We start from the raw sequence: 20,138 nt of genomic DNA, 5'->3' as shown, positions 1-20,138 counted from the left end.
AAAGATTCATAGAGATCTATGTGAAGCCAAAAAGCAAACAAAGAGTACCTCACTCTGCAGGTTGGACACCTCTTTAGCGCGTTGGGTTTCGATGGTTTCAGGCAGCAGAGAGTACAGGTTGATGTTCATCTCCTTCTTACCGTCCTCTTTATACTTCACCTTTAAAGACATTAAGAAAAATGCTGATTTCTTTAAAAACCCAAGGTTGCTATGACAGTAAAGACGTTTCCGTGCTCTGTCATTACCTCACTGAGGAGCTCTGAGACTTCTTTAGCGTGGGCCGTCTCTAACGTCTCAGGCAGCACGTGGAACAGACTGGAGGAGCCACCTTTCTTCAGAGCCGCCTTGTACTTCAGCTAAACACAACCCGGAGCAAAGACATTTATCCTCTCTCATTAAAATGCAGGGATGAATCTTTGGTTGTAACTGTTGGTAGGTGTGTGTCATGTAAAGACGTGTTTCACCTCGCTCTGCAGCTCTGAAGCCTCTTTGGCGTGCAGCGTCTCCAGAGTCTCAGGCAGAGTGGAGTACAGAGAGCTGGACACGTCTGTCTTTCCTTTTTTGTACTTCATCTAACATTCAGAGAAAAGATACTTGTTACACTGACATCTCAGGGAACAATATCAGTGATCATCATCAATGTCAACAACAGAAACAGCCAACTTGAATCAAATCAAATCCAAAACTTAAAAATGTAAGTTTCATGTCTGCAGCTGCTGTAAATTCACACAGATCTTTGGTGACCAGCGGGCATCACAAAACTGTAGAAAATGTATATTAATATAAATAAAAATATAGAGCCCTTTGGAAAATCCATGACAAATCCAAAGTTATGACAAAGTTATTAAAAAAGCATCAAGATGAACTTAAAATGTGCCAGGGTTTAAAGGGAAGAAGATGCACATACAGGGTAGAAATATAGAGAAAGAAAAACAATTCAATTAATACATAATACATTAATAAAAACCCTCTAATAAAGGTTAGTTTTATTGAACTTGCCAGAATAACTGCAGTTCCTAAAGTGGCCACTTGAAGCTGGCTCCAAAAATGAGTCAATCCCAATAGAGCCCCATGTTAAAATGTCAAACTTTACAGCAGAAGTTAACATGTTTACAGCCTGGTACAAAAAAGTTTTGGTCTCTGTAGCTCATTTCCCTTTTTGTTATCATATTAAGGCTTAAAGTGATGGCCCCCAGCACGGGGACCAGATTAATCATTGAATTATCCCTGCAGAGTAGTTGGCTCATGCTTTAGCTTTGAACTTCGACTGGACAGCTTTAATATCTTAGCATTGCTCGTTCTTTCCAGCTCCACCTACTTGTGATCAATTCTGGCACTAAAAAAAGGCTAATAGTTAGTCTGATGCTAATCTCAAGACTTCAAAGAAGTAATCAAAAAAATCAATGGGTGAAGTGATGGTGGCTATGACCACCCCTTTGTACATTTTAAACAGTCTATGCTTTAATCCAAGCACTGGTTTCTATCTAGTAGAGAACATGGGACCTGTAAGAAGAGTTTTTAAGCAGATGTGTGTTTTCCTCACCTCGCTCTGCAGTTCAGACACCGTTTTAGCAAACTGAGTCTCAGTGGTCTCTGGAAGCTGAGAATAGACGCTCTGTGAAAGGCTCTTTAGGCTCTCCTTGTACTTAGTCTATAAAAACAGAACATTCAACACATTAGGGATAATTCTTTGGACAGGTTTTTTGAACTAGTAAATCCTGATGTCTCAGGTTGCACACAAGTTCCAAATGATTTAGTCTCTGCTCTGCTGCTGCAGGAAGAACAAGCTGCAAGAGTCGGAAGATGTTCTCGAAATCAAACTTCGTTTCAAATATTAAAACATTTGATGATTAAAAAAAATTGAATGTCTGTTTTTCAATAAATAAAATGTACCTCTATTTATATTTATGGCAAAGCTTTCTTTGTAGCTAAGTAAATGAAATGATCTTTGTGTTTTGTCATTGTTTCTTTTTGTGTGTTTGATGACCACCTCATTGTGTCTTTACAATTTGAATATTAGTCAGGCCTCATTAATTCTGAACTGTCTCAGACCAACATGGTGGAAATGCAGATTAAAAAGGAGGAACACAGATAACCTCTTTGATCCTTTTTGATTCTAATGACGCCTGTGAAGACCAATTCATGACAGAAAAGATCAAAAAGATTGAGCTGAAGACACTGCAGCTTTCTGCAGATGCTCCTGCAGCTTTTGTCTTACCAAGAGCTTCCTCACATTGGCACTCAAGAATAAATGTGAAGACTAGTTTTAATGTTCATCCACAGATTTGTATAACCTCATAGAAAAATGCTAATTTTTCAATCTAGATTTTCATCGATTTCTTAGACTTTTGACACAATCCTTTTTTTGGTTTGGTCATATTCTCCGTGGCTCAGGGCATAGAGTGGGTCACACACATTTGGAAAGATTTGTGTTTGATTCCTAACTGCTCTAGTCGGTATCTTAAAATGTTAAAAAGAAATTGAAACATGAATTTCCACAAGGCTTTGCCACTAGTAAGTGATGCTTGTTTGAATGAATATTATGTTATAACCTATTGATTCTGCTACCACTATCAGAAGGGGTGGGTTCTTACGTTTGTATCACTTTTCATCACACCTTAGTCGTTATCTTAAATGTGCATTCCCAATTACCTCTAACAGACATTACGCCTCCAGAATACAAGCCTCTATGTAAAATCGACAAAAGTAGTATGGGAAGTAGAGCGTTCAGTTATCCATCCCCTCTCCTTTGGAATCATCTATCACTCAGGGTCCAGGAGGCAGACACCCGCTCTGCTTGTAAGAGAAGGCTAAAAACCTTCCTTTTTGACAAAGCTTATATATAGGTCCGGCTCAGGTCTTAGACCAGACCCTATCCATGCTGCTGTAGGCTTAGACGGCCAGGGGGATGTTATACACAGAACTTCTATCATGTTGTAGTGACCCCGTTGATCATTGTTGCAGGCATGTGAGAGCAATGAACCTGTCCAACTCAAAGTATCATCAGTCAAACGTTTATTTAAATGAAACTGATTATTGCTTATTTTCCTCATTATTCTATTGTTGTTAATATACTTGTATTGTAGAGGAAAACTTAGACACAAATGGGAGGACACTAGTGAAATTGCACATTACATCTTCTTTTCATGAATGCTGGTACCTCGCTCAGCATGTCCGTCATCTCTCTGGCAAAGCTGGTTTCTGAAGTGTCCGGCAGAGTGGAGTAAAGAGAGCTGGACATCTCTTTCTTCCCACTTTCCTTGTACTTAATCTGGGAAATGAGAAACACTACATTTTTATCGAGCCACTTTGATGTGACATGTATGTCCACAGTTTAAAATGTACAAAAAGTGAAAAGAGGTGAAGAGGCTCTTTACCTCACTGAGCAGCTCTCCGGCCTCTTTAGCATGTTGTGTCTCCAGAGTTTCAGGCAGAAGAGAGTACAGGCAGGTGTTCACTTCTTTCTTTCCAGCTTCTTTATACTTTGTCTGCACACATAACAAAACACAGCCTTTAAAGACACATAAAGGAAATTTAAAGCATGTGTGTAGATTTGGTAGAAACATGCAAATCAATTTTCTGAAAACCAAACCAAAAAGCAAAAACAGGAAAAAGAGAAAGAGATCTTGCCATCCTAGGGAATGACTAACAATTTCTCTGAGTCGTAGTTACTGTTCCAATTATACATTCTCTGTTCATAGGGAATTCCTCTGTGAAATAGAGGGATGGATTGAATTAACATTTTCATTCAATAAAATAACACGCCAATATTGCACTGAGAATTGGCCGAGGGATGTTAAATACAAAGGAATATTTCAGCCTGTCTAGTTGGATTAGTTGTCATTTTTATTTCCATGAAACGATGAATTAAAGGGCCCAATTTGTACACATTCACAACGACTGGTCCAAAAAGTTGCAGTTTCTGCAGTAGATTGCCTCATCCAGCAGCCATGAGAGGTTGAAATGAATGTATCTGTGTCTCTCAAAGCGAAAGCAGACGATCAAAGAACATCCACTAAAAGTTGCTGTTTTTGTCACTGACAGGCTCAGATTGTTCTTCTGAGTTTCTGACAATGTCGCAGAAAGAATCCTCACAGAGACAGGCCTTTGTGTTAAAGAGGATAATGATTTTGTAAACCAGAAACAGTTGTTACATCAGCCTCTTCAAAGTTACCAGACTCCATTGACAAATGCTGTAATTTTAGCTTTGCAGTTGGAGGTTTTGCTCTACCTCAATTTAGTAACATTTTTTTATTTCATAACTTAAAAATAAATAAATAAATAAAAGACTTCTGTTTGAAACCAGAATGTGACAAACACAAAAACACAAAATTAAATTAAATAACTAACAGATGCAGCAGTAGACCAGTAACTCCTGTGTTTGGTAATGTAAAATGACTATTTTTGACAAAGGAGTCTGGTGGCATACGAGAGAATGATGTAACAAATGTTCTGCCTAAAAAAAGATAACTTTTTTCTTTACAAGTACGGTAGGTCAGTCACTACAGGGGTTATTTCTGTCATGTTTTTAGATGTGAGAAGTAACTATCTTAGGCTGTTATATTACTCATCATATCTGTGTGCTACAAGTTCATCCTTTGACTCAAGAAATCATTTTACAAAAGCAGCAGTATCAACACATTAATAACGTTAATTAGGTTGTATGCCTCATTTAACAAGTAACTTCAAAAATCTGCCTCTGCCTCAGAAATCAGTTATTTTGGGTTTTAGTAGAGTGATTTTCCATGAAAGTGTTGGAAGAGTGGGAGGAGATGCTTCAGAGAGTTGAAGTAGTTCAAACTGCTTCCAGAGAGGAGCTCTACAGAATACAGATTTTTTTTAAATCTCATAATAGAGCTGCATATTTAGCTCAACCCTCTTCATGTAGGGTTTTTACTGCTTTACTAAATGTCTAGTTTTTACCTCCTGCAGTGTCCCTGCTGCTATGACTGAGAAAAACTGGATTTGATCTTTTGTGTGAAATATAAAGAAGACATTTTTAACACCTCTTTAACACGTACACATTTCTGCTGCAGTGCTCTGTCTCTTCTACACGCCAGTATCAGGGCCAAATAGAAGCCTCGACTGTTTTCATTTCATTTTATTGTTTTACCATCTTTAATCCATCAATCACAGAGAATCAAGAGATCAATCTCAATATTGACACCCCCCGACCCCCCCAAAAAAAACAAAACAAAAAAAAACTTAAAAATGGTGAAATGGTGACAGTCTGTGATGTCTTGTACCTCGCTCTGCAGGTCAGACAGCTGTTTGGCCAGCTGTGTCTCAGTGGTTTCTGGGAGCTGATGGTACAAACTGCTCTGAATCCTCTGCTTCAGGCCTTCTCTATACTTCACCTGCAGGAGACAGGGGTGAAGCAACGCACCGGAAATGAACGCTTATGTTGCTTTATCCTTCTGACAACACACAAACTCACAAAAAAAGGCTTCAGACAGTTTTTAAAAACTTAACATTTCAGACACGGCTTTTTGAATTATCAAAACAAAAAATCTTTGAAAACTGTCTAGAGGATCATGGTAATCAGAGATGATTACAACATTAATTCATATGAATGTATGAAACATCCCAAAGTGAAAAACAGTACCTCACTCTGCAGGTTGGACACCTCTTTAGCATGCTGGGTATTGATAGTTTCAGGCAGCAGAGAGTACAGGTTGATGCTCATCTCCTTCTTGCCGTCCTCTTTATACTTCACCTACAACAATACAATGATGATACAAGGGCATCTTGAAACAAAGCTGGGCAAAATAAAACATCAATTTCATTATGACTTGGAATAATAAGCACAATTTATGATCTCAGATTGATATTTCGCTGCTGGGAATTTAGAAAACAGAAAAACCCTTTAACCAGCAAAGTCCCAAACAAATACACATGAAAACTCAGCAACTCCTGTATTCTGTGAGGGTAAAACTAATGTTTTTGTTACATAAGTCTGGCTTCTTTCAGGAGAGTGATGTAACATTATTGTCTCTGTGTGATGTCGGTGTACCTCACTGAGCAGCTCAGACACTTCCTTTGCATGAGCCGTCTCTAAAGTCTCCGGCAGAAGAGAGTACAAACACGAGTTCACGCCCTTCTTGCCCGATTCCCTGTACCGCATCTAAAAATAAAACCATTTAAGCATGAATGTAGGCTTTTTAAAACATGCACACAGCATAAGAGAGAACAGATTTACAAAGTGTCACCTGGCTCTGCAGCTCAGCAACACCTTTAGCAAACTGAATCTCGGCTGTCTCGGGGAGCTGAGAGTAGAAGCTTTGGGAGAGGCTCTTCCTGCCGCCTTCCTTGTATTTACTCTGAAAGTACAAAAATAATCTGTCAGTAATGAGCCTCTGGTGTTTGCAGAAGATGTTGACACTGTGATTTATTTCACAAAAAGGTTTGGCTTTTCAGGAAAACAACAAACATAGAACAACTAAGTCACCATTGGACAAGGCTAAGATTTTTGTCTGCAATCTGTCGATCAATTCAAACATGAATCATGTGCTAATTTACAACTTTTTAGTGTCATCTCAGACTTTAATGCTGTGACAAACTGAATACCATCAGCTTTATTATGTTTATATAGAGAACAACAGCAACAAGACATCCCTAAGAGCTCTGAACATGTCACTATTTTCTATTATTTTCTGTGCTAAAACCAATCTATCTCTAAATGAAAGGTGTGCATATTGCAGATATTTATTATTGCCTGTACCTGGCCATATCAAATAAACTTCCAAAGTAAAAAGTAGGAAAGAGCTTTATATCCGGACAAAATCTTGACTTTCACAGTGGTTACATAGACAAAAAAAACAGTGGATTCACTTTACCTCACTCTGCATCTCAGTCATCTCTCTGGCAAACTGGATCTCTGTGGTGTCAGGCAGCTGAGAGTAGAGAGAGGACGGCGCTCCTTTAACGAGAAGCTTAGGGCGATAGTTCACCTGCAAATAAGAACATGAAAGTAAGTGACAGCGAGAGAGCGAGCGAGAGACAGAGAGAGACAGAGAGAGAAGAATACGTGGTTGTGCTTTAATGTTAACTCTGGTGTTGTCAGACCTGGGAACTTCAGACTGGTTTTGTCTGTCAACCCTTCACAAAGGTTTATTTCAAGACTTATTGGTTGAAGAGTTCAATGCTTATTTTAAACAAGAAGCAGATTTTACAATACTCTCTTCAAAGCCACCAGGCTCCATTGACAAAAACAGTAATTCCACATACAGAGTTGCTGGTACACCGCTTCCATGTTGAATTAGTTTACTAAGTCATAGTGAGACTTTGGTGTTTGAAATGATATGTTTTATCCAACACAATGTTAATATGACACACAACAGCACATACAAACTGAGCCATAGAGGTAGTGGTAGAGCAGAAACCCCCGTGGTCTGCAAGGCACAATCACTGTTTTTAAAAGTGGAGTCTGATTGCTTTGAAGTGAGTAAAACAATTCTGGTTTCAATCAGCCTCCTGGTCTTAAAAAGATTTCCCTCAGACACTTAAAATATCAACCTATCAACCAGGGGGCAATTCAATTCAGTAGCTTTGTGCACTGCCCCTTTCATAGAATCTACAGAAAGGTGTTGTACTGATCACTATGCATTAAAAACATACACCACTAATCCAAAAACCCTTCAAAGAGGCCCAGGTTTAAAATAAATCAAAAAGTCTGCTTCTTATTCTGATTTCCACCAAGGATTACCTGTTTGTTTTTTTCCCCTCTGTGTTTGCATGTTTGGTTACCTCACTCTGCATCTGGGACACCTCCATAGCATGTTGGATTTCTGGAGTTTCGGGGAGTTGGGAATACAGGGAGATGGAGGCCTTTCTCTTCCCTTCTTCTTTATACTTTTTCTAAAAGGAATAAAACAACATTATAAATAACATCTGATTGAATCAGATTAAATCTAAATCAACCACCTTATTTCCTTGAGTTCGCCAACGTTTTAAGCAGACTTTTCCCAAAGATGGATAAACTCTTTCTAAAATACACAAGAAATGTTGAATATATCACTTTACCCGTCAGTGGCTTTTGAGTTACCTTGAGTTCTCCTAAAAGCTTCAAATCTGATTTATGCTTTATTTGAATTTTGTGTTTAATGTATTTGCAGTGGGATGCCCTTGCAGCCTAATCAAGCCTGCAGCTGCTGCATAAAATAAACCCTGCTGAAGTTGATGCCCGGACTGGATATAACTGATGAAATATGTTGAAACACAGCTGCTGTTTAAGTCAGAATTAAAGTCGTGTTCGAGTACCTCGCTCTGGAACTCGTGGACAGCCTTTGCCAACTGCATCTCAGAGGTTTCAGGAAGCTGAGAGTACAAACTGCTGCTCATCTCCTTCTTTCCTTCCTCCTTGTACTTGTTCTGAGGAGCAGAGAGGGTTTTTACTGTGATGAGGAGTAAGAACCTAAATCTAAGCACTCTAATTTCATTTTTGAGACATCAATCATCTTCTCATCCTTTGATTTATCCGTCCCTTAAACCGCTAACCCATCTACTCACTTAACTATTTGTCATTCTTTATTCAACCACCCTTATATCTATTCATCCATCCATTTATTCGTCAATATAACCCATCAGCCATCTATTTGAATGAATCCATGCCTGTATGTCAGTCTATACATCTGAAATCCATTAATCTTCTAGCCATCCAATTATCGATCAATCCTTCCATTTGCTCCCTGTTCTGTCCATTGACCGTCTACAAATCTATCATTCACCTATCCTCCCAGTTTGCCATCATCCAGTGGTCCCAATCCATCCTTTCATTCTTTAATCCTGTAGTCATTTGATCTCATCAGCCATTATGTTAGTTCATCCATCTTTGTCAGTAAATGTATTCTGACTTTCTCAACTTATATATTCACCAATAATTTTGTTTTTCCTTCCAATCTATTAATCACCAAACCATGCATTTATCTTTCCATCCAATCCTCCATTCAACTACCAGCCTTCCATTGTCATCTGTTAGACCACTCTTTTTATGTCCATCCATTTACCAATCCATCCATCCCTCCATCCATCTGTAACTTTATTAGTTTATCATTCATTCATCCATTAAAACCAAATCCACCCATTTGTTGAACCATCCATCAGTCGCGCTGTCTGTACATCCAACCATTTCTCAACATACCAACTCTCCATCCAACAATCAATTATTTAATCAGTATATCCTTTCCATCTCTATCCATTAGACTATCCATCTTCAAACCCATTCATCCTTCAGTTTAACCGTTTAACTACTGGTTATCAATTAGTCCAACAATCCTTCCATCCATCCTTGTATGCACCAAACCTAAAATCCATTCACCTCTCCTTCCATTTACCAATCTACCATTCATCCATCCACCTATCTCTCCTAATCTAGCCAATCTGTTGGTACATCCATCCATTCGTCAATGTTCCATTTTTTCATCTGTTGATTCAGTCTTTTCAATCCATCAAACTATTGCTCTTCCAACAAATTCATCCTTGAGTTAAGTCATTTATATTTTAGTACTCCATTTATCCAGCAATCCTTTCATCCAATCCTTAAACCCATCAATCCGTAATCCGTTTATCTATCATTCCATTTATCTGTGCGTCATTAAATCATCCGTCTACCCATGTGCACCATCCATTTAGTCATCCATTCGTCCATCCATCGATCTATCCATCCATCCATCCATCTATCGAGTCTTCACCTCACTCAGCATCTCCGTCAGCTCTTTGACAAACTGAGTCTCTGTTGTTTCTGGAAGCAGAGAATAAAGAGAGGTGGAGATCTCCGTCTTCACGTTTCCTTTGTATTTAATCTAGAAAACAAACAAACAAAGCTACTTAGCAACATAATTATGCTCTCTTATTACATAAATCACTGCAAACAAACAAAGCTACTTAGCAACATAATTATGCTCTCTTATTACAGAAATCACTGCAAACAAACAACAAAAAAGCTCTCCTGATCTTTTTTAACATGTACCTCACTCTGCCGCTCTGAAGCCTCTCTGGCATGTTGGGTCTCAGGAGTTTCAGGCAGGATGGAGTACAGAGACATGGACGCCTCCTTCTTTCCCTCTTCTTTGTACTTTGACTAAAAAAAAACATCACGTCAGCCAAAATGATCAGATGGATATGAATGTGTCATGTATGTGTTTTGTGCAGACCTCAGATATGACAGCGCTGATGTTCTTGGAGTGGATGAGTTCGGCTCCCGGGACAAACAGACTCTGACCCCTCATCTTTTCAAAGTCCTCTTTATACTTCACCTGCAGGAAGATGTGAGAGTGTGAATGTGTGTGTGTTTATTTGGCATTCAAGCTGAACTTCTGCTGTACTCCTGCTCCTTCCCCAGGAGGAATGTTTTTTTTTAGCAGTTTTGCAATACATGAAAAACTATCAAACATATTGCTTTTTTATCTCTTCAAGTTTGATCGCATGAACTATCAGTTATAATTTTAGCCATTCATTTATCCAGTATTCTTTCCATCCATCTATTTATCCATTCATCCATTCCTCTATTTTTGAACCTATGCATCATAATAATCTGTCACCAATCCACTTCCTCATTCTCTCATCCATTCACCCCATCAAGCAATCATTTTTTCTTTTTTAAAACTTAATTTGGAATCACACAGAATCAAACATTATTTAACACTCATCACGAGTGAGACAACTTCCAGATTTAGTTAGTCAAATTATTTGTAGCACATACAAGAACTAAAGTGATGATGGAATTTATACCAAACATGTGCCACAGTTAGATATTTGGCTAAATCTGATTGTACGGTTAGTTTGGGATAGACTGGCAGATTTTGTTTAAGAGTCCCAGGAGAACAACTGAATTAATCCACAGACGACAAGCTGTCACCCCAATCTGTGGAAACTGCACCACAACAGAAACTGCTCCATGGTACCAGAATATATGTGATGCTTTTTCGGCTCATACTTTTTAACTCTCTTTGTTTGTTTTTTTTACATTGAAACCTTTTCCTTTTCAAATGTAAGCATGAAGCTGACATCACTGAGGAGGTGGATAAGAGGCAGCTGAGCCACAGCAGCTGGAGGAAGACGTGGAGCTGATTTTATGAAGTAGGTTGACTCGATCTGATGAGTCACTTTGTTTCTGCTGCTGCAAAGAGCAGAGCTGATGAGTTTGACTCACAGCGGGGAATCAATATCTCACCCTCCCACATCCTCCGACAACATCCACCCTCATTCAGCGCTTTAACTGCAAAAATGGGCGTCATACTGCTGCTGCAGGAATCTAAAGACGTTTTTTTCTTTAACTATACATTCCCTCTGTGTAAAGAAAAAAAAAAGGGTAACATGACAGATTCCCTAAAGTAAAGACAAAACATTTGGATCTCCCCCTACCGACTGGCTTCATTATAGCTGATAAGCTCCGCCTACTCCATGTTAACAGATGACACATGGGTCAAACTATAAAATCAAAATAAACTTCAAATAAATATTCCTTAAACACGGTTTCTGTCTTTAAAGATAGTTCTTATCATGCTGATTTATGTATCCACATTTTGGTATGAGGAAAGGGAATTTCAAGTTATCAGCTCTTTGATCATTTGTTTTAATCTGAGAAATAGAAATAGAAACCATACAATGAACAAACTTACATCACTGACGAGCAGGCTGCACCTCCTGTTAAATGCTGGGTCTGGACGTGGAGGCTTTGAATCAGAGGACGTCTGAAACAGAGAAGTGCACATAGGACTTGAGTTTCTCCAATGAGAGTTTCTCTCAAATTTCTAATGAAGTCAGTTCAATAAGAATTAACAAGTACAATTAAATCTGTATACTGTAGGTTGCAGCGGGATATAAGGTGCAGTCTGCTTTTGGGGATATAAGGTGCAGTCTGCTTTTGGGGATATAAGGTGCAGTCTGCTTTTGGGGTCTCTGTCTTCCTGTGTGATGATTTCCATTGTGATCAGTAAAGTTTGCAACGTACAGTTTCATGCAGCTGAGTAGCTCTTTTAGTACCTTCTGTTTTCAACACGTGGAGTCTGAAATCCTGCTAGCTATCTGTACGCTAATTGAGCTGTCAGCCTTAAAAACACTGATAGTTTTGAAGTACAGACCTACAGACCGTAAACCCTTGAGCACCAGCATGAAACCAAAACAACTTGCGCTGCATTGTTGTGTTAGCATGCTAATGCTAGCGATCTTTATTATGCTCGTATCTTCACACTGCATGTAAATTTACCTGAAATGACCGTGATCTAGAAATACAGTTAAGCAGTGAGTACAGTATGTTATTCTTCTTTTCTCTAGTCCCTCAATTAAATAACTTTTATACACGAGGGGAGGAGTCAGCAGCCGTCCCGGCGTTGTAAACAAAGTGAAGATAGGACTCGGAAAACTCGGAAAACATCACAGACAGTGGGACTCGGGTGTTACACCCATTGTAGACAGTCATGACTCACAGAGTTATTTTCAGAGGATATACTTGATTTCTATTATATTTAAGTGTGAAAAATCACATATAAAGCCTTTAATTGAGGAGTCTTTTCAATCAAACCAGAACTCCACAAGCTGTATTTACTAAAGAGTATACAAAAGTTTTTTTTTACAAATGAAGGATTATGATCTAAGAAGGAAAAAACCTGTGAAAAAGTGCTGCCGCCAGCCTGATCCATCACCATGTATCCTAGCAAGCTTTGTGCAGCAAAGCAGCCCCTTGCAATGAATGAGGGCTAATTTTCAATCATGTCAGGTCGCCTGCAGTGAGGGATGGGTTCTGGTAATGATAATAACAGTAGAGCTCTAAAATACCTCTGTCAGCTTTGTCTACTGGTGTATTGGTCCAACCTGTTTATATGACGCAGCCCACTATCAACATGAAAAAAAGGTATTAAAAGTGTGTCTGAAGCACCAGATCTTACAGTAAGTCAGCTATTTTAAATATTTATTTAGGTATTTTAGGAGCACAAAAATGAGTTTCCAGTGTTTCTTAGATGATCTTAAAAGTGGTGTGTAATGGCAGCAGGCAGTCCTGCATCTCTCCAATGCACCTTAGGCTGTTAGGTAATAAAAATAAAACACTGGCAAACTGAATAATCCGTCTGAGACTGAGAACCTGTGAGACAACCGAAGGAAACCTTCCCTTATTCATGCTCCGTTAATCCCTCGCCTCACTTAACAGGCCTGATAGAGTCCTAAAAATCCCGCTATCAAAAGCTAATAATGGCACATTTTCATTTGTAGTTCCACTAATCCTCTCTGAGCCTGCATGAAACCTGCAGGCCAGGCGATGCCCCACGCCAAGGTCAACACAAAGACTCTCAGTCAGAGCTGAGGCGGGGGTTTCTCTGCAGGCAAACTAAATCTGCCTCTCAGCAGACTTCATCAAAGAAAGGCAAAATCCTCAAAGACGTTTAGCAGTACACAGGACTCAGACACAGTTTGGGAACATTATGTGTAGTGGAGTACTGAAGCAGGAAATTTGATTAATAGAAAGAAGGATCTAATTAAAAGACCAAAGACTTGAAAGCTGGAAAATATGAGAAAGTGTCACCTTTTAAAGTCATAAAAACTGCAGAAAACGAACAGAAGAAGAAGAAAAAGTAAAGCTTCACCGTTGTTCGCCCATGCCAACGAGTCACGGTGTAGTTAACATCCATCAGTGTTTGCCACAGAACTTTAACTTCACCAGGTTTGTCACAATACAACTCTGATAGGATACTAGTCAAAATCAAAGAATATCTGGACCTGTTTTGATACCACGACAACAACAAAAAGAAGTTCTGAGCACCAAACATCAGGTCATTTCTTGTTCTCAATTATCAAAAATTGCATGCAAACTCCTGCATAATGTCGAAATTGCACAAATAGGCTAACAACATATCCGTACTGAAATGTTGCCAAAGTACAATTAAGTAAGTGCGCAGGAGATTGCTTGTAATTTTGATGGATTCATTCCTTTCCTATAAGCACCTGTCTTATGAAATAGATGTCTTTTTTTAAAGCTTCAGCATTTTTCAATGCTACCAGTCATTAAAATAACAGATTGCATCGTTAAAAAACACATGGTATCAAAAAGTACCAATACCGAAACAATTTTGACAACCTTGCACTTTATTGCATATGGTAACTGGTAAATGGACTTGAGCTTAAATAGCGCTTTTCTTGTCTTCCGACTACGCATATCTTCCCACCTCTTCCTCTCAACAGTGTTCTTTTTGGTCTTCAGCCATAACTATCGAAATTCAGACAAAATCGCCCCCAAAACAAAACAAGATATTTTGCTGAAAAGTACTGTGAGTACTTTAACTATAACTTTGTGCAAACAAGACTAAACTATTAAGAAAACCTATATTTCAAATGTACATGTAAGGATATCAGTGGACGGAGAAAATGTCATAATTCAATTGAAAAGATAATTCAAAACGAAATTCAAAAGACAACGGGTGCAGATGAGATTTGGCGTTCATGTGAATGAATGACAGACGGATGGGCAGACATAATGAAATGATAATACTTCTGGTGACTGTTGTCTTTTGTGCAGAGAAAAAATAAAAGACAATTTCTCCATTGGCTTTCTATGAGACAGATACAACTCCTGATTGGACAGACATTGCAATGATTTAAAGTAAAGGAAATGTACAATTTATACAATTAATCAATAAAAAATTCCATCTATAGTTTTAGCTTGAAAGATTCTAACTGGCACAAAACGAATGACAACAGGAACAAGAATTTGTTCAGCTTTACAGGTGATTAATAAAACTGAAAGTGTTTTTAACAAGCCGAGAGAAATCTTTCAACGTTAAAATGTTTTCCATCTCTAGAGAGTCCATGAAAAAACTCCATGAGCACTAAACCAAGTCTCATCTCGGAGATAACAAATTAATTACCTGATTCCTGGACTGAATTCAACACTGAACATATCTCCACAAGATCTGCAGGTCTGCGTACTGGCTGATCTTACTCCTTTATTTTCTGTTTTGGGTGTTATCTGATTGTTTTCAGGCCTTACCTGAGCTGAATCTTTAACGTTTGGTAGTCTATGTTTTGATTTCAAAGTAGCAGGAAGGACACACTCCAAAGTTCTCACCTCGGATTCCCAGGCTCCCAACAGCTTCTTCGCTCGGCTCTCCTCTCCCTCTGCACTCTCGTCTAGTCCTTCCATCTCTGCTTCATTTTCCTCCTTATCCCTCTCTTCTTCCTTCTCCTCTTCCTCTACCAATTTGTCAGTTTGGACCTCCTCCTTCTCCTCTACCTCCAGCCTTGCCGCCGTGTCCACAACAGTAGTCAGCGTTGTCACTGTTGTTTCCACCACCTCCAGTAAAGACTCCTCTCTCTCTCCCTTCACTGTCATGACTTCTTCTTTGTCGTCAGCAGATACTAGAGCAGCTGGGGCCTCCTCTTCCTCCATGTCAGTCACCTCTGAGGAAAAAGTTAGTTTACCCATAATGCCATTAAAAAACAGATGACAGAAGCAACAAGAAGGACTGAGGTGAGGATCATTGAAAGGGAATGTAAAAGGGTTAATTTGCACAAAAAACTGATGAGAAAAAAAAAAGGCAAAAGCACAACCTGGTGGAATCAAAAAGCGGCAAACGTGCACACATTGGACTTGGAGCCCCTCATCGTTTGACTCATACATTGGGCCCGACCTTCACTCAAAGATGACTGTACAGTCTTTCTACTCTACCTGACCTCCAACATGCCAGACGCCTGAAATAGTTGCTCTGAACAAACTGTCTCACATTGACATGTTTAACAAAGGAACTTTAGTGAATTACTTTATGTTCACAGCTGTTTAGATATCTGAGTTCATAAAAAACAATTACACATTATTAAACCTGCTGTTTGCAGCATGTTTCAATTTTGGTGTACTGCAACAAAATGGTTTAAAGTAGAAATGCTCCTGTAAGATTCTTCCTTTTCAATGGGATTTCAAAACTTCAACTCGCAAATCAATCGATACTGATCTAAAACAGGTCCAAGACTAATATTTGTCCTGCATGGATGTAATGTGTTTGCTATCTTTTTATTTTGCCCGGCAAACAGACGTCAGACAACATGACAAAGAACTTTCTTTTGCTTTGTAGTTTGGTCATAATTAAGAGAAATGGTTAATAAACCACTCTTGGATTAAACACTGATTCTGTTATTGGTTGTTATTGTAACACAATAGATGAATCTAATCAGTGCTTCGTTGCTGCTTTAAATGGTTTTGGTGGTAGCTGTCATACCTCCATTGTGGAAGTACACCACCGTTTTGTATGAAGGCTTCTGTTTTAGAGCAACAGCAAAAAAATGAGTTGATCTATTCAGGCTAATAATTCACATTATTGGATTGATGCACAGACGGGTCCTAGCAAATTTCCCGTCCCGCATTCTAGGCCTTATCAGAGGCATGCACACTTATTATGACATTGGTATCAGAACTGTGATTAAAAGTCACTCTAATTCACAAAGTCAGAAATAACAGTGCTAAAAGTTGTCATGTCTGGACCTGATGTGGTTGCTGCCATATTGGAAAAGTTATAACTGCTGTGGTTCCTAAAGACTTCTTATGGACAAACAACCAGCTGTAAGCCATCTCCAAGACAGAATAAAATCGACTCAAAACCAAATAATACTTGAAAGTACTACTCAATACAAAAACTACAAGTTACAACTCGCTGATCAATTCTTCGTTAAGAATCCTACACCTTTTCTGTGCTGGCCATCTGTCAAGGTCACCTTTTAAAATTCATCAAAGTCAACAAGTTAAGATCAGTCCTGGCCTTACTTTCAGATTCAAGTTTAAGATCATGATCACATAACCACAATCACTTCTCAATGTGGAAACATATTCAAGTTTTTTCAATGCATTTTGTCATCTTCTGGACCTCCACGTTCTTCTAGTCAATCTCCTCATTGTTGCACTCACCTTGTCTGTTTTATGGTTGTCTCTTAACAAATGTTCTCTTTTGACTTCCTTGGTGTTTGAGTTAGCCTTCGAGCTTACCAAACAAAGTCTCACTTGCTGATTCTGAATGTCTTCTTTGTAGTAGTAATGACTCAGTCCCCGTTTTATTAGTCCTCTACAGTGTCTTCGTCACCTCTCCTGATTCTGATTTTATTTTACGCTCCGTTTCTATGATGTTGGGTTTCCCTTCACTGTCTTTGTCAACCTAATTATTAATAAATCAGAAAGCCAGAAAACTGCTTCGTCTAGTATCTCCCGTCTCCTGCAATGGCTGACTGTCTTCTGTGGGTCATCGGTTCATCGGGTACTTCTTATCACTTTTTAGCTTCCACATTTAGCCCTCTACTCAAGACCTTATCGCTACCATGCCCTGCATCTCAGTCACAGTGCCAGTGTTGGGTAAAGTGTGTGTTATAAAACCAAAGAGTGGTATCCACAATATGAACATGTCCCTGTTGTCTGTGTGAAGGTCAAAGGGTTGAAGGTGAGAAAGCTGGAAGGAATGTTAAATCTATGACTCCCAAAAACAACCTAAAAAGCTCAGTGACGCTGAAATAAAACCATACATTTCCGTGTGTAGAATTCTGTTTTTGACGGAAATACTTTTTGTTCCAGATTCCAACCTTCCTGCCAAAAAGATCAACACTAAAGCTTCATGCACACTTTATATATTCTTGTTTTAGAAAGTTAAACTTTGCAGCCTAGCCTTTCTCCTTGTTTTTTTATTTTTTGGCTCCAATAAAAAATACTTTTGAAAAGTTTTTATGTGACTAATGGCAGACAAGAAAAAGGAATGTTAACAGTGACACCCAAATTTGCTTACAATAAAGTGATCCTATTCCAAGAGTAGGCCACCGAGATCAGCCTGCTAGCCTCCTGAGGTCAGCATCCTGTCTCCTAGCTTCCTGTCAGCTCGCCCACAAGAAACAACCGTAGGCTTGGAGTCCCATGCTGAAAGGGTGTCTCAACCTAACTTTCAGTCAATGTAACGACAGACTGGGAGCTGGAGCAGGTTTTAAACCTCTTGACATACCATTACATCAAAAAATACCCACACAGTGTGTGCCAATCGAGACATGAGTTAATCAGACCAATTTCATTTTCTGAACCATTTTGCTTCCATTCTGAATCTTCATGTCTGTTCCCTGTTTTCCTGGAACCATGTCATTGTACCCAGTTTTGTGCCAAGTTTTTACTCAGGAAAACAGAGTAAAATAAAATGTATGAATATTAGTCTATAGGGCTTCAATAATAAGTCAATAATATTGTGTTCTCTACATACAAAAAATCCAGAAGGATTTTGCAAAGAAATCCAACGATAAATCATAAAAGTGTAATCAACAGATGAGTATGAAAGCCCGAAGCTGACATGAATCCATACATTTGATTTGACTCTGTTTTCCCGTGATAACCAGTACATTTCGGTTGTTTTTCGCAAGATCTCGACTTGTTCATCTTAAAATAAGATGAATGACTGCATATCCTATTCAGACTTCTGTAGAGAAGAACTGATTAATCAGGTCTTTGAACACATCGTGCCTTTAGTGTTCTGATAACAGCTGAGTCTTGGCTGCACCTCGAGCCTGCAGTCATCACTGTCTCACCCAGAATCACAGTAAACAAAGCTCTCTGAGGACCCGTGGCTTTGGTGAAAATCTGCCTCTGCTCAGAGCTAAACTGGGAAAGACAGTTTTTAGAGATGGTTAAAAAAAGCTACAGACTGCCTTGTGACCAGGGACTGTCTTTCTCTCTCTCTCTCAGATCCTCTTAATGAATTTGGAAACACAAAGCTTTTCCTGGGAGAGTTCTGTGTGATCTTGTCCTGATGTGAACCAGGTTTACTGCCAGAGAAACCTCAGCAGGACAACACGTTTCTTTCAGTCTACTGGACTGAAATTCTGAGATTCATCTCAATCCAAACACATTGGCTATCTATTCTTTTGTTTCTTTCTTTGGACAAACAAATTAACAGACAGCTCACTTTGAATTAATCTGTGTGCAAAATTCAAACTCTGTTTCCTTCCTCTTATTAGCATCCTCTTCTTCCCATCTCCTCCTCCTCCCCCCAGGTCAACCTTGACAATAACTGAGTACTACGATAAAGAAACGTGTGGGCTGTTGAATGTCACACCATTTGATAGAGAGGCAGTGTGTGTATGTATCAATTAAAGTGGAACAAATGAGGAGGGAGAATGGGTGGTGTATTTACGCAGCGGAATAATAGGATCACACGGTCAGGTAAACAGAGGGGGACATGAGGGGGAGGGCAGGAGATGAGAAGACAATGAGACAGAAAAAGATGGAAACCAAAGAGAAAACAAAAGATAAGACTCCCTGGACTCGTTTGGTTATAAAGAGAGCTGATGATTTTTGACCTGATGTTGAAACAAAAGTTGAGTGATGAGTTTTTAACCCTTAAAACTCTTTTAACACAAATCTACCAGAGCCTACTCAGTTTTAGTTTGTGCAATGCCATTTCTGGCACTGACAAAACTAACTCTGCGTTGACATAGTAAAGACAAAAGAGAACATGTTCACCGACGATGTAACCAAGTATAAATCAACGTGACCCTTTTATCACAGCAGCACATACAGCAACAGTTCAATTCAATGTTTCCACGGCAACGGTAAACATTCTGTCTGTTATGGCGGCTCATCATGGCGGCCTCCTCAACAAGACACGTCCCGTTACAACTGTAAAAACTATAAAATTATGTATTTCTCTGGCTTTGATAACTGTTGGAAATATTTAAGTAATGTAAGTACTCAACAATCAAAAATATATAACATGGGTTTAGTTCATTTTTAATGAATGTAAACATTGTCATCAAATTCTACATATTGTACGTTTAATGGTTATTAAAGTAATTAAAGAACAACAGCTAAGTATTGTCACTTGATCACAAACAATGATCTTTCACGATTGTTTTGATCTCATGCTGTTTTAATCTGCATGTAAAGTCCAAAAATAGCATTTATTTGATCAGTTTAAACACAAACATGCAAACAACGACAGGCTGCAGGGAGGTTTGTTTCATTGTATTTATGTTTCACACCCAAATTGCTGATGTTTGTAGATGCTCAGAATAAAAATGTAAACGAGAGAGGGAATCTACTATAAGGGAGATATACCAGAGAAATAGTAACAGTACCTTTTCTGTTGATGGTCACCAGGACACGCAGGGGTAGAGAATCTGTACGTACACACACTCAAAAC

The 20,138-nt window shown here is 38.9% G+C and overlaps 1 protein-coding gene across 3 annotated transcripts in view; it reads right to left on the bottom strand.

Moving 5' to 3' along the window:
• Positions 1–20,138, bottom strand: part of LOC109993119 (nebulin) — a 59,940-nt gene that overhangs the window by 39,592 nt on the left and 210 nt on the right. For all 3 annotated transcript variants that reach the window (XM_065948754.1, XM_065948755.1, XM_065948756.1), the window contains exons 2-20: positions 20,074–20,130; positions 15,056–15,387; positions 11,619–11,690; positions 10,152–10,253; positions 9,968–10,078; positions 9,690–9,800; positions 8,260–8,370; positions 7,747–7,857; positions 6,837–6,950; positions 6,210–6,320; positions 6,014–6,124; positions 5,606–5,716; positions 5,247–5,357; positions 3,378–3,488; positions 3,161–3,271; positions 1,544–1,651; positions 465–572; positions 246–356; positions 49–159 (exon numbers count right to left, since the gene is read on the bottom strand). In XM_065948754.1, coding sequence (XP_065804826.1) covers positions 49–159; positions 246–356; positions 465–572; positions 1,544–1,651; positions 3,161–3,271; positions 3,378–3,488; positions 5,247–5,357; positions 5,606–5,716; positions 6,014–6,124; positions 6,210–6,320; positions 6,837–6,950; positions 7,747–7,857; positions 8,260–8,370; positions 9,690–9,800; positions 9,968–10,078; positions 10,152–10,253; positions 11,619–11,690; positions 15,056–15,387; positions 20,074–20,130 — 2,225 coding nt within the window. The remainder of the gene's footprint in view (positions 1–48; positions 160–245; positions 357–464; positions 573–1,543; positions 1,652–3,160; positions 3,272–3,377; positions 3,489–5,246; positions 5,358–5,605; positions 5,717–6,013; positions 6,125–6,209; positions 6,321–6,836; positions 6,951–7,746; positions 7,858–8,259; positions 8,371–9,689; positions 9,801–9,967; positions 10,079–10,151; positions 10,254–11,618; positions 11,691–15,055; positions 15,388–20,073; positions 20,131–20,138) is intronic.

This window comes from Labrus bergylta, chromosome 20 (assembly GCF_963930695.1).
Source record: "Labrus bergylta chromosome 20, fLabBer1.1, whole genome shotgun sequence".
Classification (NCBI taxonomy): Eukaryota; Metazoa; Chordata; class Actinopteri; order Labriformes; family Labridae; genus Labrus; species Labrus bergylta.
This window is presented reverse-complemented; position numbering and strand designations above follow the sequence as displayed.